The following is a 25,033-nucleotide window of genomic DNA, read 5'->3' on the forward strand; positions in this document are numbered from 1 at the left end:
AGCCTCAAAAGATCTCAGAGTGGGGTGCTGGTTCATGGAGTTTTGTGTCTCTGGAGTACCTGCCAACCCTACACACCATGACAATCAAGAGCCAAGCCAGCTGTTCTCTTTTTGGTGCATGATGCCCTCTGACCATGTCTGGGAGGCTGGTGGACCCCGGGTAAGAAGGCAGAGTCTCTTCAGTAATGTGGGACAATGATATTGGGCACTAACTTCTGAGCCTGGCTCTTCAGGTGCCTGAAGAGCCAGGAGTTCTCCTGAGAGCCAGAGATATTTTGGCTGCCTGAAACTCTAACACAGGTAATAGGGTATAAAGAGACCAAAGACATCTTTTTGTTGATGTCAGGATGGAGACAGAGAGCAATCTTGAAAGAGTCTTTTCCTAACAGAGCAGATCAATGAATCTAACTGAAAATTATGAGCTTCATGGTCGGCTTTCAGTTATAGCTAGAAACTTGCCAAGGAGACCCTGGGTCATGAAGTAATCTTCCAACAATTTTACAGGTAACTCACTAGAATCTCTCTGCTTCTAGCACAACTGTCTCTGGCAGGTGTTGAGGCAGGCAAGGACAAAGCTCGCAATCCTGGCTGCTTTCATGTAAAATTTATATTCTTACTAGAGCAAGCTAATTCACACTTAAGTGAGAGACCCATAATTATTTCTCCCTCTGGGAAGGTACTGGCATTCTAAAACAGAAAGAACTGAATCTAGTGTCTGTCTCTCCCTAGAGCAGTGGTTCTCAACCTGTGGGTCAAGATCCCATGGGGACTGAATCACCTAAAAACATTGGAAAACATAGATATTTACCTTATGAATATTAACAGTAGCAAAATTACAGTTATGAAGTAGCAATGAAAATAATTTTGTGGTTGGGGATCGCCACAACATGAGGAACTGTATTAAAGCCCACAGCATCAGGAAAGTTGAGAACCACTGACCTAGAGGAAGGTGAGCAGTCTCTGGGGTGCAACAGTGGGGGCTTTGTGGCTTGTAGCTGCCTGTTTAGGCCTGCCCCCCACCCCACCCATCCATAGGATGGAATGGAAACTATTTACTGAGCGGTAACTATGCGCCACTATGGAGCTGAGTGCCTGTTGGGTCTTCCTTGAACCTTCCTTACACACCAGGGATTCCTGATTGGAAGGAAGATCTACTTTAGATGTTGCACATCTGAGCCTTCAGACTACAGAGGCAGCAGCTCTTGGAGGCTGGGTGACCCCAGGCTGTGGTACATGCACATGGTGGCATTCACACACCCATATTGACAATTAAATATGGGTATGTACATGCACACACATATGAGAAGGGTTTTAATAGATCTTTTTACCAAGGAATGAATATATATACATTCTTTTAATTCCACCATGCTTTTAATTCCAGAACTTGGAAGGCAGAGACAGGAGGATCTCTGAGCTTGAAATCAGCCTGATCTACAGAGTTCCAGGACATCCAGAGCTACACAGAGTAACACTGTCTTGAAAACAAACAAAACCAACCAAACAAACCAAAAAGTTAACCCAGTGTAAGATTGGAAGAGAGGATCCATAGAGGAAATCCGAGCTGATATGGAAAACAACAGTGAAGGAGGATGTGCTTACGTCACACGGGTGTGACATCACATCACACGGGTGTGACATTACATCACATGGGTGTGACAGCAGCACTGCTGTTCTTCATGAGATAAATAAACTAACAATAATGAGCATGGCATCTTAAGAAGACACGGTGCTCCGTGTCTCCACTTCTCTTGCTGTTCACATCTTCTTCTATCTAAAACACTCAGGTTATTCCAGCAAAAACTGACCAGCACTAACTACAGAGAAGGATGGCAAGAGGTGACATTTACTTAAGGCCAGTTGTTTTGTCCCCAAGCTACCCAATGGCAGCTGGACACACATAGGAGAGGACTTGCATTTACAATGTTGGAAACAAACTGCATTTGACAAGGAAATCTATAGAATCTGTGAATTATGGTGCTATCCATTTAAGCTCCAAGGCTTGTGGAAGACAAACCATTCCCCTGCCGGGCAAGCTTACTGTGAAGATGGTGACATACATACCGCGGGGTGCATTTGCATGCTGTTTGGATTGAATCTCTGACTTAGACTTTTGGGTATCTTAAAATTCCTGATAAATGTGAGGTTCTGGCGGCACAATGAATGACAGAAAAAAAAATAAAAATAACAAGCCTGAAATAGTGATGTACACCTGTGGTCTTAGAACTTGAGAGGCAGAGGCAGGAGGATCATGATTCTAAGCCCAATCTTAACTAAATCGTGAGTTTGGGGGCAGTCTGAGCTACATGAGATCTTGGATCAAAGCAGAATAAAACAAAACAAAACAATAAAGAATGAAAACACACCCTCTCCAGAGTCCTAGGGAGGCCAAGAGAGTAACAGATAGTTCCAAAGTGCTTGTGTTGTAGATGCTTTCTATGTCATCGTATCCACTTCTGGAGAAGGTGCACACTGAGTCCTTGGAGAAAGGGGATTCATGGCAGAGGCTTGGGAAAGCAGCCAGACGTTATTGCATACACCCTTCTACCTAGCCATCTCACGCTAGCCATCTGACAGGAATGGATCTTTGTTGAGTCATGAGCCCACAGATGTCCACTACCCTGGCACGAGGCTAGAGACAAGGATGTTTTGGGCATGTGGTCACATGACTAGGTCACATCTGTGGCTGCAGTGCACTTGGGGATGTGGCACACCCAGGAGAGGATGATCAGGGTCCTAGAGGAGGTTGAGGGGACTGCCCAGTGCACTACAATATGTCAGCTCTGTGCAGAAAAAGACATCACAGTCTACAAGGAAAACAAGGAGAAAGCCCCACGGGCAAAGATACCCATGATTTCACAGTTCTTTGAAAAAAATACAAGAGGCTACATGTCAGCTTCCCCATAATCCTCACCCCTCGGGAAGCTCCGCTACAATGGGATACGACTCCATGTGCCCACTGGGACGTGTATTGCAAAAACAGAAAACAGGAAGTATTGGGAAGGTTTGGGGACGGGGAACCTTGTGCTGGGACAGTGAGATGCTGCTGCTCTTGCAGAGGACCTGGGTTTCCAGCACCCAAGTGGCAGTTCACAATTGTCTGTAACTCCAGTTACATAGGATCCAATGCTCTCTTCTGGTCACCAAGGTCACTGAACACACATGGTACACATATGCACTTGTGGGCAAAACACTTACATGTATAAAATAAAAAGGCCAAGTACAGAATTACCATATGACCCAGTAATTCTACCAGTGAGTGCATACACAAAAGTGTCGAAAGCAGGAACTCAGACAGATATTTGTCCACCATTGGTCTGAACAGCGTCAGTCACAATATCCAGGAGACAAAGCCACAAGCATCAGCCCACAGGTGAATGAAGAAAGAAAAGAATGTGTCTGTCCATATCTTACATCTTGTTCAGCCTTAAAAACAAAGGAGGTTTTAGGTGAAAGTGGACAGGGTGACGGGGGGTGGGGTGGGGGGCAGTTGGGGGGAGAGGGAAACCTGATCTGGTATTGGGTGAGGGAAATGGACTGAAGCCCTGAGGGCCAGCAGAAAGAATGGAAACAGGCAACCTCAGGAAATAGGTGGTTGGGGGACCCCCCAGAATGCACCAGAGATCCGGGAGATGAGAGACTCCCAGGACTCACAGGGAGAGATCTTAGATGAAATGTCTAACAGTAGGGAGAGGGAACTTATACCTTGAGCAGGAAGACAGGGCATCAAGTGAGTCACATTTCTGACCCATAATTGTTCCTGCCTGAAAGAATTACAGTGATGGAAATGGAGAGGAGCCTGAGGAAAAGAAGGTCCAGTGATAGGCTCAAAGTGGGATTCAGCTCAAGGGAAGGTCCCAAAGCCTGACACTATTACTGAGGCTATGGAGCACTCACAAAAAGGGATCTATCATGACTGCCCTTCAAAAGACCCAACAAGCAACTGAAAGAATCAGATGCAGATATTTGCACCCAACCAATGGACAGAAGCAGCTGACCCCTGTTGTTGAATTAGAGAAGGCTGAAAGAAGCTGAGGAGAAGGGCAATCTTGTAGGAGGACCATCAGTCTCAATTAATCTGGACCCCTAAGATCTCTCAAACACTGGACCACCAAACAGACAGCATACACCAGCTGATATGAAGCCCCCAACACACATACAGTAGAGGACTTCTGGGTCTGTGTTCATTCAGAGATGATGCACCTAACCCTCAAGAGACTGGAGGCCTGGTGGGGTGAGTTTAGAGGTCTGGTGGGGTGAGGGTTAGGGGCATCCACATGGAGACAGGGTGGGGTGGAAAGGAGGTATGGGATGTGGAGCAGTCAGAGGGTGGATGGTGGGAGCAGGGAATGGAATATGGAGTGTAAAAAATAAAATAAAAATAATAGTTTACAAAACAAAACAAAAACAAAGGAGGTTTTAACACAAGGCATCATGGAGAAACTCTGGGGGGACATTATACTGAGTTAAATGAGCCAATCACAAAGGACAGCTGCTGTGAAGTCCTTAGAGCACTCAGATCCATGGAGCGGGGAAAAGAAAGTCATCTGGGGGCTGGGAGACAGAGAGAACTAATGTTTTCCTGGAACAATTTCAGTTCAGAAAAATGAGAATATTTCAGAAGCAGAGCTGATGGCTGAACAATAGTGTCATATGTTTAATGCTACTTCTTTGTACACCTAAAATTGATTAAATAGTACAACTCATATATATTATCACAATAAAAAGAGAAATAAAAATTTAAATTTCTTTTAATTCCATCTCCCTGGTAGGTTTCCCAAAGCAGACATGAGGTTGTGACCAGTTTGGTCAAAGCATGACTGGTAAAGATATACCCTGTGCAATGTGTGCAAAAGTAGCCTCCCTAGCAGCCGATGGGCTGTGCATATTAGATTATAGTCACTTCCAACATGGAAACTAGAGGTAATGAGGTCCTGATATAGGCCTAGAAAGCACCAGCTTGCAAACGTCTGGACATGGTTTCTGAGGCCATGTGGGCTTGCAGGAGGAGGCATGCCTCTGCCACAGCCCTCAGCAGTAAAGCAAGCAAGCCAAAACAGAAAGGAAATTAAAATGGCCAGGGGATTGAGAAGTGGCTCAGTGGATAAGAGTACTTCCCATGTAAGCATGAGTACCTAAGTTTAGATCCCATGACTGATGTAACAAAAAGCAGGTAAGAGGTGGAGAGAGAGGGAGCCAGCCTCTCTGCAGGCACAGAGAGAGTTGCTATTTCAAAGGAATAAAGTGGCAATAATACGGTTGAACACTTAGCATCCTCCTTTGGTCTCTTTACACATACACTCCCCACTCGCACATTCAAGCACATACCCCAACACCTTCACGCACACAAATAAGCAAATAACCAAATAATACACTGTATTTTCAACCATCATGGGAAATTGTGAGTGAAATCCATACCTCAAAATATAGTTACTATAAAAAGCTGAGAGTGATGTCTAGGAGTTCACAGATGGGATCCTTCAAACATTCAAAAAACAGATAATTCCCATGATATTTAGAATGTTCTTGGAAGAAGTGGATTCTCTGAGTTGTTTTTACTAAATTAGCATAAAAGCAATGCCAGAAGTCATGTGGAAGGAAAAGGAGGGAGGAAAGAGGGAGGAAAGAAAGAAGTGAAGGAGGTGGAAGAGGAGGAGAGGGAGAAAGAGAGAGGAGGGGAAGGGGAGAGAGAAGGAGAGAGAGAGGAGGGGAGGGGAGGGAGGAGAGAGAGAGAGTAGGGGAAAAGGAAGGAGAGGGAGGGAGAGGGGAAAGGAAGGGGGAAGGAGAAGGAGAAGAAGGAGAGAGAGAGAGAGAGAGAGAGAGAGAGAGAGAGAGAGAGAGAGAGAGAGAGAGAGAACTAGAGCTCCCAACCGACTAGGAACCAGCACATGGGCCAGAGTAATGTTCAGCCAAAGGAAAACTGACATCAGTCATCTGTCACTTTCTAGGGAACGCTATAGACAAGCCCAACCTGAGTTCAGTGGAGATCATTTGCAGAAGGTAGAGATGTGGCAGTATCAAAGCATCAGCTATGACGCAGATGCTACCCAGAGGACAGTGGCCACTGGGCACCTGTGTCATAAGGTGCTTTTCTGAGCACTTTTGTGTTCCCAGAACCTTCCTGCTTCCTTTCCCCAGACTAACAAGTCAGTGGGTTCTTGTGTCCCTGGGATGGCTACGGCTTTCATCCCCTTTAGAACTTGCATCATGCCTGACTATAGGCCTGCTTCCTTTGTCTTGCTTTGTATACATGTGCCTGAGAGGCGGAGTCTACAACATGACCATGGCAAAAAAAATTTAAAAAAAAAAGAAAGAAAGAAAGAAAGAAAGAAAGAAAGAAAGAAAGAAAGAAAGAAGAAAGAAAAAGGTGCTCTGCCACATAGAACCCACCGCTAAAGCACAATGGAAACTTCTCAGACAAATACAAATCTGTGAAGCCAAAGATAGGCTTCTGGTAGCCACAGAACCCATCTCAGGGCCCAGATGATCTCCTTTTCCCCACAGAAATGTTCTTGTGTTCTCTAGAAATTTAGATCAGTAGAGCCCACAGTCTATAATGGGGGACTGTCCTGACGACTAAGTGCCATGCTTCTATGTGAATAGCCCCTCTTCTATCCATGTGGGGTGTCACTGCAGAGTAACTTGTTGAGAGAATCTCTTGTGTACTGTGTGGAAGCATCACCTATCAATAAAAAACTGATAGTGGGGGGGGGGTATGGGCGACTTTTGCGATAGCATTGGAAATGTAATTGAGGAAAATACGTAATAAAAAATTAAAAAAAAATAAATACAGAAATAGATAAAAAAAACTGATAGTGGATTAGCTGAGACAGGAAATAGGAGGTGGGAGTTCTGGTAGGGAGAAAGGAACTCTGGGATAGAGTCAGGCGTGGGCAGGATTCACCCCAAAATCTGAGGAACACTGGCCAATGAAAATGAGGAGAGGTAAGTAAACATATGGCATTCATGGAATAAATAAACAGTTTAATTAAGTTACTAGCTATTCAGGAAATGAGCCAAAGCTTATGGCCTAGGTGTTTATTCATCAATAATGTTTCAGAGTCATTATTTCGAGAACTGGGGTGTGGGTGGAAAATCCCGCAGTTACAGTAGCTTGTCCATCCATGGCCTGCAGATACACACTGAAAAGTGGGCCTTACGGGCAACTCCCGCACTTCGACCACTTGGCCAGGTACCTCCCTAGAGTTACTGACAAGATGTTCAAAAAATTCAGATTTCACCTGGAAGAAATAGACCCTGCTAAGGTAGGTCTGCCTCTTACACTTGTACTGTGGAAAATATGAACCTGTGTCGCTGTATACTTCAATACTGTCTCGGTGGCCTTTTGACTGCAGTCAACCGTGTGGATGACAGGTGGGCCTTACTTGTATTTCACTTGTGACAACTGATTTCAAGTATTTATCATGTGTTTGTTGGTCATTGTATTGCTTTGGGTGAATATTGATTCTCTCGTCTTCCCTCCCTCCCTCCCTCTCTCCCTCCCTCCCTCCCTTCCTTNCCCTCCCTCCCTCCCTCCCTTCCTTCCTTCCTTCCTTCCTTCCTTCCTTCCTTCCTTCCTTCCTCTCCTTTCTTTTGAGATGGATATCGCTTTGTACCTGTAACTACCCAGAATTCCATCTGTAGATAAGGTTGGCCAAGAATCCTGGGGCGCAAATGTTATCTCAGGTATATTTTCCAAGTCAGTGAGATAGCTCAGCTGGCTAAGACATTTGCTGCTAGGCCTGAGGACCTGAATCTAATCCTGATTACATGGTGGGAGAGAGTCAACTCCTGCAAGGTGTCCTCTGACTTCTACAAACACACCACCACACATGCACATAAATGTAATAAAAAATGTGTGTATGTGTGCGTTTTAAAAAGAAACCCTTTAAGATAGGCAGTGGTGGTTCACAGCTTCAATCTCAGCACTTGAGAGGCACAGGTAGGTGGATCTCTGAGTTCAAGGCCAGCCTGGTCTAAAGAGTGAGTTCTAGAAAAACTAAATACACAGAGAAACCCTACCCCCCCCCCAAAAAAAAAATCAACAAAAACAAGCAAGCAAACAAACAAATGAATAGAAAGAAAGAAACTTTTTAGCAGTACTTAGAACTTTAGCAGTACCTAGGGCCTTACATAATACTGGGCAGACTCTTGGTCACTGAGCTATTCTCCACTAAAACAAATGTTTTGAAAACAATTTAAATTTACAGAAGACGCACAAAGGAACAGGACAAAGTTTCTGGAAGCTGCACCCAGCTTCCTGGGTAACTGATGTCTTCCAGCTCTCAGACACACTGCTAAGAGTAAACCAACACAGGAATACTGTATCCAAAGCCTGTCTTCTGCTCAGTTTTCCTGCGTTTGTGAGTTTATTTGTTTGAAGACAGGGTCTCCATATGTAGTCATGACTGGTCTGGAAATTGGTAGATAGAGCAGAGTAGCCTTGAACTCACAAAGATCCATCTGCCAGTGCCTCCTAGCATAAAATGTATCTTCCACCATGCTCAGACTGTTTCCTGGGTTTTTACTTCCTCTTTCCTGTTCAGGGATTCCAGTCAAAAATTGACATGACAAACAGTTTTCATATCTCTTTGGTCTCTGCTGAGCCAGCCAATGTCTTAGACTTGTGTTTGTAATGATAACCGTTATTTGAGCCTTTTGAGAATTTTGCACACTCTCTCAGTTGGGGCTCTTGGATGTTTTTCCTCTTACTTAGGTAGAACTATGGATTTGAGGCAAAAGAGACACTTATCTTGCACCATGGTGAGTATTCCCATGCAGACACATTCTGCAGTCCTGTTGCTAACCTTGGTCTTCCACAGTTACCTTCACTCTCCTATGCACTATTCCACAGAACTCACTGTGCAGTACAAACCTAAAGGTTACACTGGCTTTGATTTTTAGTCTTGCTTTTTCTTTTTGTTCTTTAATATTTTAGTTTGGAGTTTTCCTTTCTTCTTCTTCCTCCTCCTCCTGCTTCTTTCATGTGCACTCAGTAGATGTGAGTCTTACGAACATTCCACCCTACTTTATGACCTGCTGTCTTAATTTCTTTAATACAGTTTTTCAATGAGTGCATTCTTTCATCTAAGTTGGCCAATTCCTTGGCACTATATTAATAATATCTATTTACTGTTCTCTTACTACCGTACATCTGAAGGGACGCACACATCCCCATTTCTGATATTTGTCATTTGTCTCTTCTCTCCTTTTCTGATCAGTCTGGCTGTAGGCATATCAATTTGATTGATCTTAAGGAACTTACTTTGGCTTATTTTTCTCTATTTTATTCATTGCCCCCTATTTTAATCCTTTGAACTATCTCTCTAGATTGTTATGTAAAAGCTAAAGTTAATTGTTTATAGCCTATCTTCTAGTAGAGTTTTATGATAGAAATTCCCTTCTAAACTCTGTTAGCCATGTATGGTAGTGCACCCAGGAGGATGAAGCAGGACAATTGTGAATTCTAGGCCAGCTTGGGCTACATAGGGAGATTGCAAACATCATCTACCCTAGGAACCAGGCAACTCCCTGAAGTGTTGGGAATTATAGTTCTCAGAAAATAACAGCTTATGGGAAAGTATGGGAAAGAAAGTTTGTCCACATAAGCTCCTGCAACACCTGGATTGAGGCCATTCCAGCTGGGAAATTAAGGGAAATAGCTCTGACCAAAGTCCATCTCTTGGTCAGTATTTAATATTTATTAAAGCTTGTTTTAATTTTGGCCAAAAATGATGGAGTTGATTTTTCTGGCAAACTGCAGGATTAACAAGACCATCTCTCTCTCTCTCTCTCTCTCTCTCTCTCTCTCTCTCTCTCTCTCTCTCTCTCTCTCACACACACACACACACACACACACACACAAACTAAAAACAAAAAACAAAAAACAAAAACCAGGGGATGTTCAATTTTTCCAGAACCTTATAGATTCACTACATATTAACTTCCTTCTGAAGTATAGTTGGCAAGAATTTTCTCCTATTCTGTAGGGTGTGTCTATACTCCGCTGATAGTTTCTTTTGCTATGCAGAGGCATTTTAATTCATAGGGTAATACCATTTATTCATTTGTCAATTATGGGGTTTTTTGTTGTTGTTTAAGACTACTTTATTGAATTCTCTGCAACAATAAATGGGCTGGAAAATGACCTGGAGTGTTACCTGTTCTATCTGCCAATCCTTAAGATGATTTCTTGTGCTATTGGAGTACTTTTCAGAAAACTGTTGCGCATGTATGATATTCTTCAACAAATAAATGAAAAACATCATCAACAACAAAAAGACTATAGAATTTCATCCAGTCATAAGGAAAAAAATCCTTAGTGAAATAATACAGACTCAGAAAAATAAATGCTGAATATTCCTTTTCATATTCTAATTCTATACTTTAATTTTTATATATGTCTGTCTGTGCACATGCATGTGTGTGGGTCATAAAACTAGAAAGTGGACTATGAGAGGGAAAAACAGATCTGAATGTGAGGAAAGAGTGAATATACTTGATGTGAAAACAGGAAGACTACAGCAGAGAAGAAAGAGCCAATGTGGGGTGGAGATAGATGGGTGGAAAAAATAAGGAAGGATGACCAAAACATGCATGAAAATACCATAATGGAACCCATTACTTTGCATACTAAACAGAGAAAACAAAAGGAACACGGAGGCAGATCCAAGGCACTGGGGAGATGGTGTAAAGCATGGAGCTGCAAAGAGAGCTGAAGGAATGTTTGGGTCCTTGTGGTTTAAAGTAATGGTCCCCATAAGATCATATATTTGAATACTTGGTCCCCAGCTAATGCAATTATTTGGGAAAGATTAGGAGATTGCACTTTGTTGGAGGTGTACCGCTGGAGGAGGGCTTTGAGGTTTCAAAAGCTCATGCCATTTCTAGTTATTTATTTTTCTGCCTCCTTCTTGCAGATAAGGATTTAAGCTCATAACTACTGTCCAAGCACTCTGTCTGTCTGCCTGCTCCCTACGTGATGATCATGGACTCACTCTCTGAAACTATTATCCCTCCAAAAGGCTTTCTTCTGTAAGTTGCTTTGGTCATGGTGACTCTTTACAGAAATAGAAAAGTAACTAACAAAGTCCTGAAAGAAGAGCCCTTACTTCAGGTCCATCACTCAGCCACTTAGGTTCTGACAGACCATAGTTCCATAAAGGTGTAGAAGCATACCAGCCAGCTCACTACACATAACCAAAAGGAGTTCAGAGTCTCACACAGCCTGTGAACCAGACTCCAGTCAGAAGAACATGAACTTGAAGTCTCCAATTAGAGACACAGCAAGACAGGGAAACCAAATACAATATTGCATAAGCCTGCGGGCAGCAAACAGAGGCTTACCTGCTGTGTCCATTAACTGTACCAACCAGGTGCTACCCTTAAGCAAATGTGAGGTGACCCACACTCCAAAGTTCTTGGAACTTAAAGGTGCAAGTACAGATGATAAAAACTGAGCTGAAGGGTTAGAAGATAAATTTTTAGAACTAAGAATAAAAGTTACAGTGAAAAACAACAACAAAAAACCCAGAAGAAAACAGAGTGGATCTCAGGGCTGAGTTTTTAGTGAGAGAGAAGGGAAAGGAAGAGAACAAAGAAGCATCAGGAAAGTATTTCCAGGAACTGAACATCATACTAGCAGGATGAATGAAACAAGATCCATAGCAAGTGCTTAACTCCAAGAAATTCCTGGTACTGAGATCAGAATGGGAACCCTAAATGCCTATGCAGCAGGCTGGAAGCACACGGGTTCTGACTTCACCTAATACCTCATAAGCTGGAGCAGCAGCAGCAACAACAATAACAACAACAACAATCTTCAAGTGTATATGGGAAATTCATTCAAATCTGTAATTTTATACCCAGCCCAACTGCCTCTAATGAGGGAAAAAAAAGACACCTGTTCACCTCCCCACCGCATTCTTAGAAAGATACCTATTAAGTAGCTGTCTAGAAATCTACCAATACAGAGAGAAGGCTCCAAGGAGAGAAACATGCCTAACAGTGTGTCTGCATGGTAAACCACATGAACACATGGTACAGAGGGCTGCTGTCTGGAGAGGAAGAGATGGAGTGAAAAATAAGAGTCATATTAACTACAGGACAAACAAAAGGCTTTGTAATAAATGAACACAGTCCTAGTTAGCTCCTCACTGAACAAAGCTTACAGTGTGCGAGACAGGCATGAGTTATGAGGATGACACCTAGGAGCATAGTGTCATATGTTGTAAGGTGCCAGAAGTGACACCTGATCCAGGTAGGCATCTACTTAGGAATGTGTGAGGAGGCCTGCAGACACCTCCCAAGAAGGTAAATGCAGAAATAGAAAGTAACTGTCTCCTCTGGTTAGATAAAGTTGTCACTGACTTCATAGGTCGTGAATCTAAAGGGCACCATTGGATTAGAGGCTGTTGACTCAATGCACTGCCCTGTGCCCCCAGGCCCTTGTTAGGAAAGGTGGAGAAGAGGTGTGAAAATGTACATATACTGCTTCTGAAACTGGAAGCTTAGGCTACACTCATTCTATATCTCATTACCAAGTTGAGTATTTGTCCAAGCATGCAGAGTTCCTGAATATTTACTATTCACAGCTGAATGGGTGCTTCCAGGAGGGAAATGAGACCAGACTCCTGCATTGGGAGTGGTGACCACTGAGACCAGAGTCATATCATTGACCTTCTCAGACTTCAGCACCTACTTGTTCATTTGTATCTTTTATAGATGGTAGAAACATGAGTCAGCAGTTAGAATCATAGGTTGCTCTTGCACAGGACCTGGTTTCAGTTCCTAGCACCCACATGGTAGCTCACAACTATCTGTAATTTTAGTTCCAGAGGATCTAATGATCTCTTCTGGCCTCCATGGACACATGCACACATGTGGTACACATACATATATGAGGGTAAAACACTTATATACATAAAATGAAATAAATATTTTAAAAGAAATTATAAAGTATCTTTTATGATATAAACCAGAAAACAGGAAAAGGGGGGGGGATCTGTTGAGGTCCATTCCTTAACCCTTTGTTTCCATGTTCATGGTGGGATGACTATTTAAAACCACAGTGGCTACAGAAGCCGTTCTCTCTGGCTGGCTATTGACTGGTGGCTCTCACACACTGTTGGCAATAAATCAGCAGGAAGAGAACTCTGCAGGGCTCTTGCCAGTGGAGATGTATCTACAAGAATGCCATTTCATTTTCATAGTTGCCTGTATTGTTTTCCTGTTACCCTATACTATTTTAATAAGAAAATGTAATTTCATTTTAAGAGACAAACTTATTGGCTGTGTAGAGTGGTGTATGCCTTTATCCCAGCACTTGGGAGGCAGATGCCTATGAGTTTAAGGCCAGCCTGGCCTAAGTAGTAAGTCTCAGGCCAGCCAAGATTACATAGTGAGACCTTATCTTTGTTTGTTTGTTTGTTTTGTTTTTGTTTTTTGAGACAGGGTTTCTCTGTATAGCCCTGGCTGTCCTAGAACTCACTTTGTAGACCAGGCTGGCCTCGAACTCAGAAATCTGCCTGCCTCTGCCTCCCAAGTGCTGGGATTAAAGGCGTGTGCCACCACGCCCAGCTTGAGACCTTATCTTAAAAACAAAGAACAACAACAAACAACAACCACCAAAAACCAAACCAAAGCAAAGCAAATTTAAAGAAATAAATGTATAAGTATCACAAAATCCAATGTGAACATCAAAATACTTGTGTATGAGAAAAAACAATGTTAGCTCAACCTTCTACATCTAGCTAAAAAGAGACCTACAAAATAGGAGGAGATCAGAAAGCATGAAAATACACAGCATCTGGGAACTGAATGCAGAAGGATCTTGAGCCAGGCCAGCCAGGGCTACTACATCATAGTGACACCCTGCCTTTTGCGGGTAGGAGAGTTAGGGGTGAAGATTTTGAACATGATGCAATCATTATGTACTATGTACACATGTGGCACATAGTACACGATGTACCTGTAAATAAGCAAAATTACTATGTTAAATAAACTGTATTTTTAAAAGTACATAGAACCTTTAAAGTTGCCTTGGCAAAGTCTTGACCATTTCTGACTTAGCAGTTGGAGCTGAAATAATGAAATAATGGTATTTATTTATTTTTAAACATTATCTCAGTTCATGGCTCTTGTTAACTGGGAACTTGGTATGTAGACCAGGCAGGCCTCCAACTCAGAGATCTACTGGCCTCTCTGCCTCTCAAGTACTGGGATTAAAGATGTGCTACTACACCCAGCTTTATTTTGTTTTGATTATATATATATATATATATATATATATATATATATATATGTACATTTATTTATTATTTATTTGTTTGTTTATTTATCTGTCTGTTTATTGTGTGTATGTGTGTGTATACACATGAGAATGTGCCATGCTGTGGGTATGTTGGTCAGTGAACAACTCTGAGAATCAGTTTTCTTCTCCCACTAAGTAGAAACCCAAGGATTGAACTCAGGTCATCAGGCTCAGCAGCAAGTGCGGATTCCCACTGGGTCTCCTCCTTGACCCTGAAACAATGTATTTAAAGAACATGGAGTCTCTAGAAATTTTGTTTAGCTGTTTTGTCTCTATTTTTTTACTTTGAGACAGGGTCTCTCACTGTAGACCTGAATGGAGTGAAATCTGCTGTGTAGACCAGGCCGGCCTGTAGCAATCTTCCTACTCTGCTTCCAGTTATGTAGCAGATATTTAAAAAGATTTAGTCTTTGTATTAATGTTAAATAGTGAAACCTCAAGGAAGTACCTCTCAAAGTTAAGGTGATAAAGGTCATGTCCATACACTACCATGATGACACATTAAATAACTAAATAACTGGGTGCTGACACTGCCATAGAGAACAGGCCCTGACTGAACAGCAGCAAAGCTGGCTCCAGTGGGTTTTTAATTCATATATTTATTGGGTTTTGTTGTTTGATTTTTATGATTTCTTTTATTTTTGACATTATAATATAATTATACTATTTCTCCTTTCCTTTCCCTCCCTCCAAACCCTCCCATAGACCCCTTTTTGCTGCTCTTTTTCAAATTCATGGCCTCTTTTTATAATTGTTGTTATATGCACATATGCATGTATATATACATGTATATTCCTAAATATAACCTGTTCAGTTCGTATGATGCTATTTGTACGTATGTTCTCAGGGCTAACCATTTGGTATTAGACAGTCGGTGTGCTCTTCTATGAGGAGGACTAATTCTCCCAGCCTCAGCATTTCTTAGTGGCTTGAAAGGTTGAAGCCTGGCGATCTTTGCCCCATCCATTTTGGCATGCCTATTGCTGTTGTCCTTGACTGGAGTTTTTCAAATAAAGCCACAGGAATGACAGTCCAGCCACACAATGGCATCTGATAAATACAAGAAAAAAAAGTCAAAGAATTCTAGGCAAAAACTAGAGAGTGTTTGGCATGATTTTATATTATCCATTGGAGTTTTAAAATTAAGAAGAAACGCCTTGTGCTGGTTTTAGTTTTTGTCAACTTGACATGAATTACTTACCTGGGAAGCAAGAACTTCAATTGAGGAGCTGCTTCCATCAGGCTTGCTGAAGTAAGTCTGTCTGTATAGGCATTTTCTTGATTAATGGTTGATACAGGAGGGCTGAAGAAGGTACTGTAGGTTATGACAACCCTGACCAGAGAGATGGTACTGAGTTTTATAAGAAAACAAGCTGAGCAAGCCATGGAGAGCAAGCTGGTAAGAAGGGTCTCTCCTTCGGTTCCTGCCTTTGAGTTCCTGCTTGAGTTTCTGTCCTGATTTCCCTTAATGCTGGACTATAAACTGTAATCTGAAATAAACCCTCTCCTCTCTAAGCTGTTTTTAGTCATTGTGTTTATCACAGTGACAGAAACCAAATCAGGAGAGTCATTTATCTCCATATTCTAACCACCTCAAGCTAGGGATGCTATACTAGGTGTCCCCTCTGCCTCTAGCCACTGCAATTCCTGATGAGTTCCAACCCACAGTGCAGCTCCCCCCTTCCTCTTGGCTTCTTTCTGGGAATATCCATTCATCAGACACACTTGTCTGCACTCCTATGGAGGGTAGAGGAGGTAGCACACTCTGAACCTGGCAAGCTAGAATTCTTTATCCTTTCTGGTCAAGGAGAAAACTTCTTTCTAGAGCCCAGACTCCTCAGTATGTTGTCTGAGATGTTTGCTGAACACATGTCTCCAATTCCTACCTCTCAGTCCACTGGGGATGCATAGTGTTTTGATGTCACAGAAAGTTGGCTTTCTGCTTATTCTTGTTTGTGTAGACCCATTTCATGTCTCTCTTGAGTACTAAAGCCCCTAATCCCACCATGCCATGTCTTTAACTCAGGGAGGCAAAAAGATCCTGGAAAGGTCTGAGCCGGATTTTGCCTTGACCTGGTCACATAGTTGACCTGGTTCTTTATGGCTCTGCTTTGGGAAGCAGATTCAGAGTCTTCCAAGGGTTTTCATTCTAGATCTATTCCAGCCTGTGTTGTGGAAGCCAGCGTCTATGTCTCATGTCCTGGGCTAGATAGAATAAACATACTAACTCAGTCTCTGCAGATTTTGGACATGAGACATCAAAGCCTGCTTCTTTGCCCAGTCCCCTTTGTGGTTCTACAAGCCTTTCTATGCTGACTGGAGCTCAAATGGTTGCCTTACTGCCATATCCTTTGGGAAGGCTGGAGAGGCCTTTTATGGGTACTGCTATCCTTTCCTATACGGAACAAAGTGTCAGGCAGACAACTGTATCCCATCTTGGCTTTTAGGAAAGGACAAAAAGAGAGGAAACAGGAATTAGATGAAGTCACCAATTAGTAAATTCAAAGAGTCAGGCTCTGTGACAGATGGCCCAGCCGATAGTCTTGATTGTGATTGTAATCCTGGCCCTCTGCTCAGTCATTCTGCCAGTCACTAGGACGGATCCAGTCCATTGCCTCTTCCATGTGCTCTCCCCAACAACCAACCTCAAAGGACTGGAAATGACAGCACTGTTGTTCTCTACTGAGGGAGACAACTGTCAGGAATAGAGAATTAGGACCCAAGGAAAAGGCTTGGGAGACCCTCCATCCAGCTTAGCAGAGATCTTGGCATTTCCATTAGGTGCAGCCACCTCAGAAATGTCAGTCTGAGAGAAAGACCAAGAACAGCTTTTGCAGACATCAGGGCTACAGCCTTCCTCAGAGCCTGCCTGACTAGTCCTCCACCTCTGGGTCTACCACCAGACACCAACTCTCAGTAGCATTACCCAGCAAAAGTACCCAACACTGAGCACCAGCTGAGTGCCTCTCACCTCAGAGTTTACCTCTCTTCCCATAGAACCATGGACTGCTGAGCTAATGGCTCTGCAAAAATGAAATATGAGGCTCCAGGATCTTAGAGATAGAGAACAACTGTGACTGTCCTAATTCAGGTGATAGGAAGACTGGCTTAGCAGGGCCACTGGTATTATTAAGACCACTGGCTGATAAATGAGGATAACACCAGAAAACTAAATTATGTGGAGCAAAAGCATGTTGGGATGGCTATGGAGATCTGGTGAAACCAAACAGGTACTTTACTGTTCCCCGGCCAGAGTCTCCGTCCTCCAGGGAGCTTTCAGGCACACAGGCGTCTCAAAGAAGTCCTTGGCTAATAGAGGGAAATCTCTGACCATGGGGTTTTGCAGAACAGGGTTTTTACCCCTTTCCAGCCACCTTATGCAAGTAGACAGAAGGGAGCCAAAGAAGAGGTGGGAGAGGAGCCGGGGAGGATCCCGCAAAGCTGCCTCTTCTCTCTTGATGTCATTTCCAGTTTGGGTTGAGCTTTGCCAGGCTAGTTAGCATCAGGCAGCATGGAGTCGTCCCCCCCTCCCCCGCCCCGGTCTGAAGCTTCTGTTCCTCCTACCATTAACCTCCAGGACTAGACGGCCTGTCACAGCTAATTCTGAAGTGTGCAACATCAGCAGAGGCTTCTGAGAACTAGTGACCATTAGGATTAGGGCTGTGAAACATACTGGAGGAGTCCCAGCCAAGATCTTTTGCCAACCAACAGGTCAGAACGTGAATGACAATCAGTGAAGTGCTCAGCACGCTCTTCAATGCCAGCCAGGACTAAGGCATTTGAAGTTGATCTGCAGCCTAATCAACCCGGAGTATCCTCTCCCAGGGAAGAGCTGCCTTTCAAGCTTTAGGGAGAGAAGCTGTTTCCCTCAAGTGTCCTTCTAGCCATTGAGAGTTATGGGGCACAAGTTGGATCTGCTGCCATGCATTGCACTAGTGTCTTCTGAGTGCACAGGAGTGTGGGTATTTTGTCTTGAAGTGTTTGCTAGCTGCCTGCTCTACTGGGTAAGTCAGGCAACGTGCAATCCTTATCTATGAAGGGCTCATGGTTAGCAGTCCTGGCATCAAAACTGCCCAGCCAAGCACTGAGAGCTATCCACTCAATCCCTGCCCTGATATAGAGTCTATGTGTCTACACTGGCCCTTATCTTTCTACCTGCTTCAGCCCATGGTGCCTAGTGGAAATCTTCCACAAGACTGCACAGACACATCTGCCAATCAGATGAAGGGCTGTTGCTTAGTTTCTACCCAGGGTAGAGGAGTGATACCAGAATAGCAACAGCCACTTCAAACCTGAGGAGTAGGATAAGAATGGATGTGCAAAAAGACAAAGGTAGGATCATAATTCTTTGCCATGCCAACTCCAGCCACTTTCCTTCTGACTCTCTGGTACTTTATCATGAGACACTTTTCCAGAGCTTCACCTGCAGCCCAGCTCAGTGGTGACCCATTATCTTCTCCCTCTCAGGACAGGAAGCCTTGAGTCTCTATCTGTGCCCCATACCACCAAGACCAGCAATAGTCTGGGGAACTCAATGCATAGAACTGCTGAGACCAGACTCTGGAAAAAGCAGGGAGAATGGGAATGGGGGAGTTAACCACACCTAGAACCTCAGGGTGCCAGGCCCAGAGTGGGTTACCATGGGATACTACCCACACTTACTAAGTCTCCCCAGGTCACTGGAGCTGCCCAAGCAGAAGAGCTATGTGAGAGGCCCGGCTGTCTTGGGTTTGCTCTTGGAACACATAATGAATGAGGTTATATCCTATGAGTCTTTTGAGACATCTACGTACTTATTGTCCCCGAGGCCTTTGCATATTTGTTTTCTGAGAACAGAACATGTTACTGATATATAGGATGTTATACTGAGAATAATGTAAGAACAAGCAATAATTTGAATTATTAGGACCAAAATAGCCACTTNTTNTTTTTTTTTTTTTTTTGGTTTTTCGAGACAGGGTTTCTCTGTATAGCCCTGGCTGTCCTGGAACTCACTNTGTAGNCCAGGCTGGCCTCGAACTCAGAAATCNGCCTGCCTCTGCCTCCCAAGTGCTGGGATTAAAGGTATGCGCCACCACCACCCGGCTAAAATAGCCACTTCTACCTAATTCAGCGGATAAGAGCCCACCATATCTTGACCAATCTTCTCCAAGAATAATTATATACCTGGGCTATTTGCTGCTTCCTACAGTAAGTATCCTAGGGGATATTGAATCACAGAATTGTACAGCTATGGCTAGAGCGCCTGGCTCCACTTTCAGGGCACTCTGCTGCAAGAAGAGTTTCCAGCTTCCAAGAGAGTTGACAGCAGGGGTGCTGACCACTGTCTCCTTCCTTCAGTGAGTGAGCACTGGCATCGGTTCATTTAGGATTGGAGTAATTTAGTAAGTTCCAGAGTGGCCCAAGGCCACAAGGACATTCTTTTGGTAATAACGGGTTTGCCAACAGGGGCTATTATCTCCCATGATTTTGCCCTAAAAGAATGTTCCTTCTATCCTACCTGGCTTGTACAGGTACCCACAGTTATGCTGTTGCATGTGATGGGGTAGGAGTTTGGTGAATGCTTGCAGGCAGAAAAAAAGATGAAGGGCAGCTGGCTGTTTCCTGATAAGGTACCTAGCCAAAGCCACTACTATCTAAACCATGCCCCAAGGGCCTGCCTGTAGGATGGTTTGTGAGCCATGAAGCAGGGCATAAGAGCAAAGGGCATTGAGGGAAGGGGTGGTAAAGGACAAATAACAGTAGGGCCTGCAGCAGTGGCTCAACCTCCAGACCTGAGATGCAGGCGTGGCACTTCCTGGCACTTCAGTGGTTACTGAGCAAAGTGCTATGGTGGTCCTGTCTTAATAAGGCCTGGCTCAGACTCCTAGAGAGTTACACTGGGGCAAGAGAGACCATACCATGCAATTAGCAGCTTCAGGTTCAAGAATCCCAGGGACCAATATCTGGTGTCAGCCTGGACAGGGACAGTGGTGCAGCGATCACAAGGAGTCTGGGGGATCATGGCTAGGCAGAACAAGTGAGAGAAACTGAGAGAGAAAGCTATATGCTGAGACATGACGGTGGGCATTTGTAATAGACAAAACAGCTGATCCAGAAAATGGGTCCTCACATTGGCCAGCTCCTCCTCTATAACACTATCCAGGCTTGCTCAGCTCTGTATAAACCACACCCTGGGCACTTGTCCACCTGGCCCAAGCCAAGGCATCAGACCTTCATCTTAAATCTTCCTTTTTTCATGCAGTGGGGGCTCTGAAGTATCCTGTCCTGATCCAAAGTTATCTCATGATCCACAGAGATAATGCAACAAATGCCACTAGAACAGAGAACTGCTAGCAAACAGCAGAACTGGGGCCTGACCAAACCCCACTGGTCCACTGAACTTATCTACACAACAGAATCCGGGTGTCTACGTAGCATCTATAGGAAGTAACTGAAATCACCTAAAACTTTGCAACATGACTCATTGTTCCATAGTGTTCACACACAAGTCTTGGTCTCTCTGAGCCTCATCTCTAGGATGCCACTGTGGCCCAGGCCTGCCTCTTAGGAGGCATTAGGGACATGCCAAAGGGAATAGAGAATCCTGGTAAAGTGCTACATGCCTGGCATGAGGCTTCAAAGTGGGGGCTGCTGCTCCTGACAGGCATGGTGCCAGAACAGCCAGGCAAAGACAAAAGCATGTACCACACCCACATCTTGCCAGATTCCAGACCTACCCCTCTTTGGCCTAGGGTCTTGTGAAGCAACAGATCACAAATTCCTGAACCTGCAACCATAAGTTGAGATGGCCCGATGAAAGAGCCACACGTATGCTTCTGGGCTATTCTTTTCTTTCCTATCACCTTTCTCTGGGCTTGATCCACATCTTGGGGTTTCTGTTGCCTTTTCACCCTTATCTGGAACTTATCCCTCTCTTCCAACCATCTCTGACTGGCTCCATTTTGCTCTGCTCACTTACACCCCTTATAAGACACCAAAGGTCACACACACATGGAGTTTGGAGTCCATGACAAGACTGCAAGTGGTGGATGGAAAACCACTACAGTTCTCAGCATCATGGAAGCTACATCCCTATCTCCATAGAATGAATGTAAATTGAAGATAGGGTAGTTTGAATGGTGCTCAGCCTAGTATGTGGCTGCTACCCTGTAGCTTCTGTCTGCTGGTTACCACACCGCCCCAACAGCTTTCACAGAACCCCAAGAAGCACGCCCCATTGCTGGTGCAGGAGAAACTTTGGGCTGACATGGAACAATGAGGGAATACAGGCTGGCAATTACCCAGCTAATTTCAGCTATGTAGACAGCCAAATCAGAGATTTCGGTTTCTTTAAAAGCCCACCTCAGGGCCAGAATTAGCCACCAAATTAATTGTCTGTAGCAGCCTGGGACTTTCTGGGTATAACACGGGTCTCTTCTGATACAGGATGCTGTCTTGTCCCTGAATCCTGTCCCGGTGATGTAATCATTATAATTAGATTCAACCTGAGTCTACCATAGTCGTGAACTCTCAGCAAGCACACTGGGTCTCCTTTTCATCACATATGAGTGAAGTCACAGACACCCTCTGGGAGATGCCTATTTCTGCAGACTCTCCTCTTTCCTGGCCCCAAGGTCCCCACCAGCTTTCTTTCTGTGAGTGTTCCCCTTCCCTTTTCCATACCAGCAAAGGATGCCTAACACATTCCAGCTCAGACCCACACCAGTCAAGGGGCTCCCCTGCAGGCCACAAGGACTCTTCAATAGTAAAGTTGGTGTGAACTCTCAGCCCTGAGGGTACACAAGGGTATCGGGGCACCCAGAGCAGGTAGCTCTGAACAAACATGAATTCCACCTAGGGTGATCTCAGCCTCTACAGGCTTGAGCTGACCAAACTGCCCTGCTGAAACCCATTGCAGCCAGATGGGTACCAAACCTTCAGCTCACTGGTTCAGCACCTCCAGCACCTCCTGGCCAAGAGCTCAGTTGACTGTCCTCTACCAGCTTCTAGTCCTACTGTTGCTAGCTACAAAGATGGCTTTGGGCCAAGTGGGGACAGGACTCTTTTCAAACAGTGAGTGAGCAGGCTGCCCTCACGCAATGAAATAAAAGGAAGCTATATTTTCTCTGCAGAAGGGGAGTTGGTTGTATAGCTATCCCTTCTTGTCCTTGTGAACAGTACTGTGTCTTACCTGGGAGAAACCCATAGAGCCCAATGCCACAGTTGGGATCACCCAAATCCTGTTTCCTAACCCAGTCCTGGTGCACAGTTTGTTCCCAGGACTGACAGAATGAGGGCTGCTCACAAGCCTTGTTAGGATATCTGCCTTGATCAATGCTGCTTGGCTCTTGATTTGTCTCAGGATGACCAGTGGGTTCCACTGCACCATGGCATGGGGGCACGGGGCCATCTTACACAGCACGTCCTCCCCATATCTCATATTAAATCCCAGGGCTTGAGTCACCAGGGGATTCAAAAGTACTGGGCTGGGGGACTGCCTTAGGCTTGTTCAGAGTGTAAGCAACCATCTGCAGAGCCTGTGCGTGAGGTCAGAAGTGGTCATGCAGCCATGTGTTTTCGTGCCACTGCAGTGGTGGAGACATGTCTCTCTGAGTATCAGGTGTCTGTGTATCGCTGGTAGCCCAAACCCATGCCCCCCCCCCCGCCCACCTCCTACCTCCCAGGGCTTGTTTCATCACGAACTCCATGGTGATGGCTTGGTTCCTCAGGAGCCACTCCCGGGGTCAGATTTCACATTCAAGTGTGGTCAGAGTCTTCTGCCTAGAGAGAGTAGGTGGTCATAGGTACCCTGACCAACCTTTCCTGAGACCCTCATCTACTCCTTGCTCTCCTCTCCACTATCCCAAGAGTCTACGGTGAGAGGCTTTGTTCCCACACCCAGACCAGGATGGCAGGGTTCAGAGCCCAGGCAAACCAACAGTCATCTTGCTGCTTCTGGGGTTTCTGAAGAAAGCTTTTAGCTGCCACTGCAGCTCACAACTTGGGGCCACCAGTTACTGGAGACTGGCGCCAGCCTCCTCAAGCGGGGGTGGAGCCCAGGGGGCATTTGAAGGTCAATGCTCTGCTGTAGCATCCAGCCTCCTTGGCAGTTTTGGAGTTGTGGGGCAGGGGTCCCTCTGGGGAAGAATTGGAGAGACAAGTCCATGAATGTCCCTCAGGAAAGGTCCTTATGACTTCTGACTAGTCTCAACTATATCTGTCTCTAGAGAGACTTTGGAGGCCCACAGCAGAACTGGCCCTGGATGGAGTCCCGTCTTCCAGTGGGAGGGGAAACAGATGACCCACTCCTGCTTCTGCATGGGGTAGGGCAACCCAAGTCAGAATGCCCAGCGTGGACTAAAGTGCCAGCAGCATTTAGAAAGGTGCTTTCTGTAATGCCAACAGCTGCAAAGACATCCCTCTTTGTAGGGTCTTTCCTATCAGGGAACCTAGTCCTGAGGGATCCAGTGTTTCACAGGTTTCTCTCTGCGGAATGAGACCCGAAGGGGTGCCAGGCAGGAAGAGTGTCCGAGAAGCTAGGGGTTCGGGGATGCCTTTGCAGCAAAGCCAACTGCCTTCTAAACTTCTCTCTGTTTCCGGGAATCGGGGGATGGGGGCTCCGCAGGGCCAGCTGTAGAGAGGCTAGGACGCTGCGGAGATTCCGCAAAGACCAAGGCATCCCGTTCTCTCGCGGCCGCCGCACCCTTTGCTTTGCTGGGCGAGGTGCCCGACCGGAGCACGGCCTCAGGCCGGAGCGCGCCAGGAAAAGAAGAAAGAAAGAAAGAAAGAAAGAAAAAAGATGCCTATGGGAAAGGGAATCAAGGGCCGCTTCAGCACCTCACGATGGACAGCGCCTTTCAGGCTGAGCAACCTTGGGTCTGAAAGACAAGGAACCAAGAGTAGGGGAACCTAGGATATGGGTAGGAGACCCACGGCTAGAAAGCGGGGATCCAGAAAGGGAAGCCCAGCAGTCGGGAAGAAAACTGGGCTGGGAAGGGGAAAGGAGGGAGCCGGTTAAGGTCGGACTGGCTGCTAGGGCGCCGGTTACCTTCCAAGGTGGACGATCAACAGCAGCGCGCTCTCAGGCCGGCGGGGTCCATGTGGCGCTCTGTGCTGCTGCGGCGGCTGAAGGACACCGCGAGGAGGGCGCGTCACTCAGAGGCGCCCCCGCCCGCGTCCCGCATGACGAGGAGGGCGGGGCTCGGCGGAGGTGGGGGGGCAGCCGCGCCCCCGGTTCCCAGATCCTGGCCTGGCGCGCGCGACAGCTGCATTAGGGGCCCCTCCTTGGCCTGGGCCACTCTCTCCACACCGGATTGGAGACCCTCCTGAAGTCCTCCTGAAGCGCCCTCCTGAAACGCTGGGCGAATGCAGGGCTGGGGTCACCATCCCTAATCTACCAACCACGTTTGCTCCTGATCGGGCTGCTTTGCTCTTTGCTGGCAGGGCGGGAGGAGGCGAGCACAGCCCGAAACCCCCCGATCGAGCAAGATAGGCCCACACATCCAGGCATCTCCGGTGTGTAGAGCCGCCAAATGTGGCTTTGGTGGGATAGAAATCCCAGTCAGTCAGGGACGCCTGAAGGTCACTGCGGACATGGATGGGCGGGGGCTCCTGGGAGACAGCCACAGCCCCGCCTCTAGGCCGCCCCTTCCCCCGGCACCGGGATTTCAACTCTGCGGGGCGGCTGCACTGCAGAACCCAGTTGCCACAAGGTTGGCCTGGTATCCCTGCACTTATCCTGGG

At 45.5% G+C, this 25,033-nt stretch overlaps 1 protein-coding gene across 1 annotated transcript in view; it reads right to left on the minus strand.

Annotated features, from left to right (window-relative positions):
- Cplx1 (complexin 1) overlaps positions 1–24,472 on the minus strand; it is a 32,110-nt gene extending 7,638 nt beyond the window's left edge. Inside the window, exons 1-2 of the mRNA XM_021163829.2 lie at positions 24,339–24,472; positions 22,968–23,071 (exon numbers count right to left, since the gene is read on the minus strand). Of these exons, the coding sequence (XP_021019488.1) occupies positions 22,968–22,998 (31 nt within the window). The 5' untranslated portion in view covers positions 22,999–23,071; positions 24,339–24,472. The remainder of the gene's footprint in view (positions 1–22,967; positions 23,072–24,338) is intronic.
- Positions 24,473–25,033: the final 561 nt, after the last annotated feature.

This window comes from Mus caroli, chromosome 5 (assembly GCF_900094665.2).
Source record: "Mus caroli chromosome 5, CAROLI_EIJ_v1.1, whole genome shotgun sequence".
Classification (NCBI taxonomy): Eukaryota; Metazoa; Chordata; class Mammalia; order Rodentia; family Muridae; genus Mus; species Mus caroli.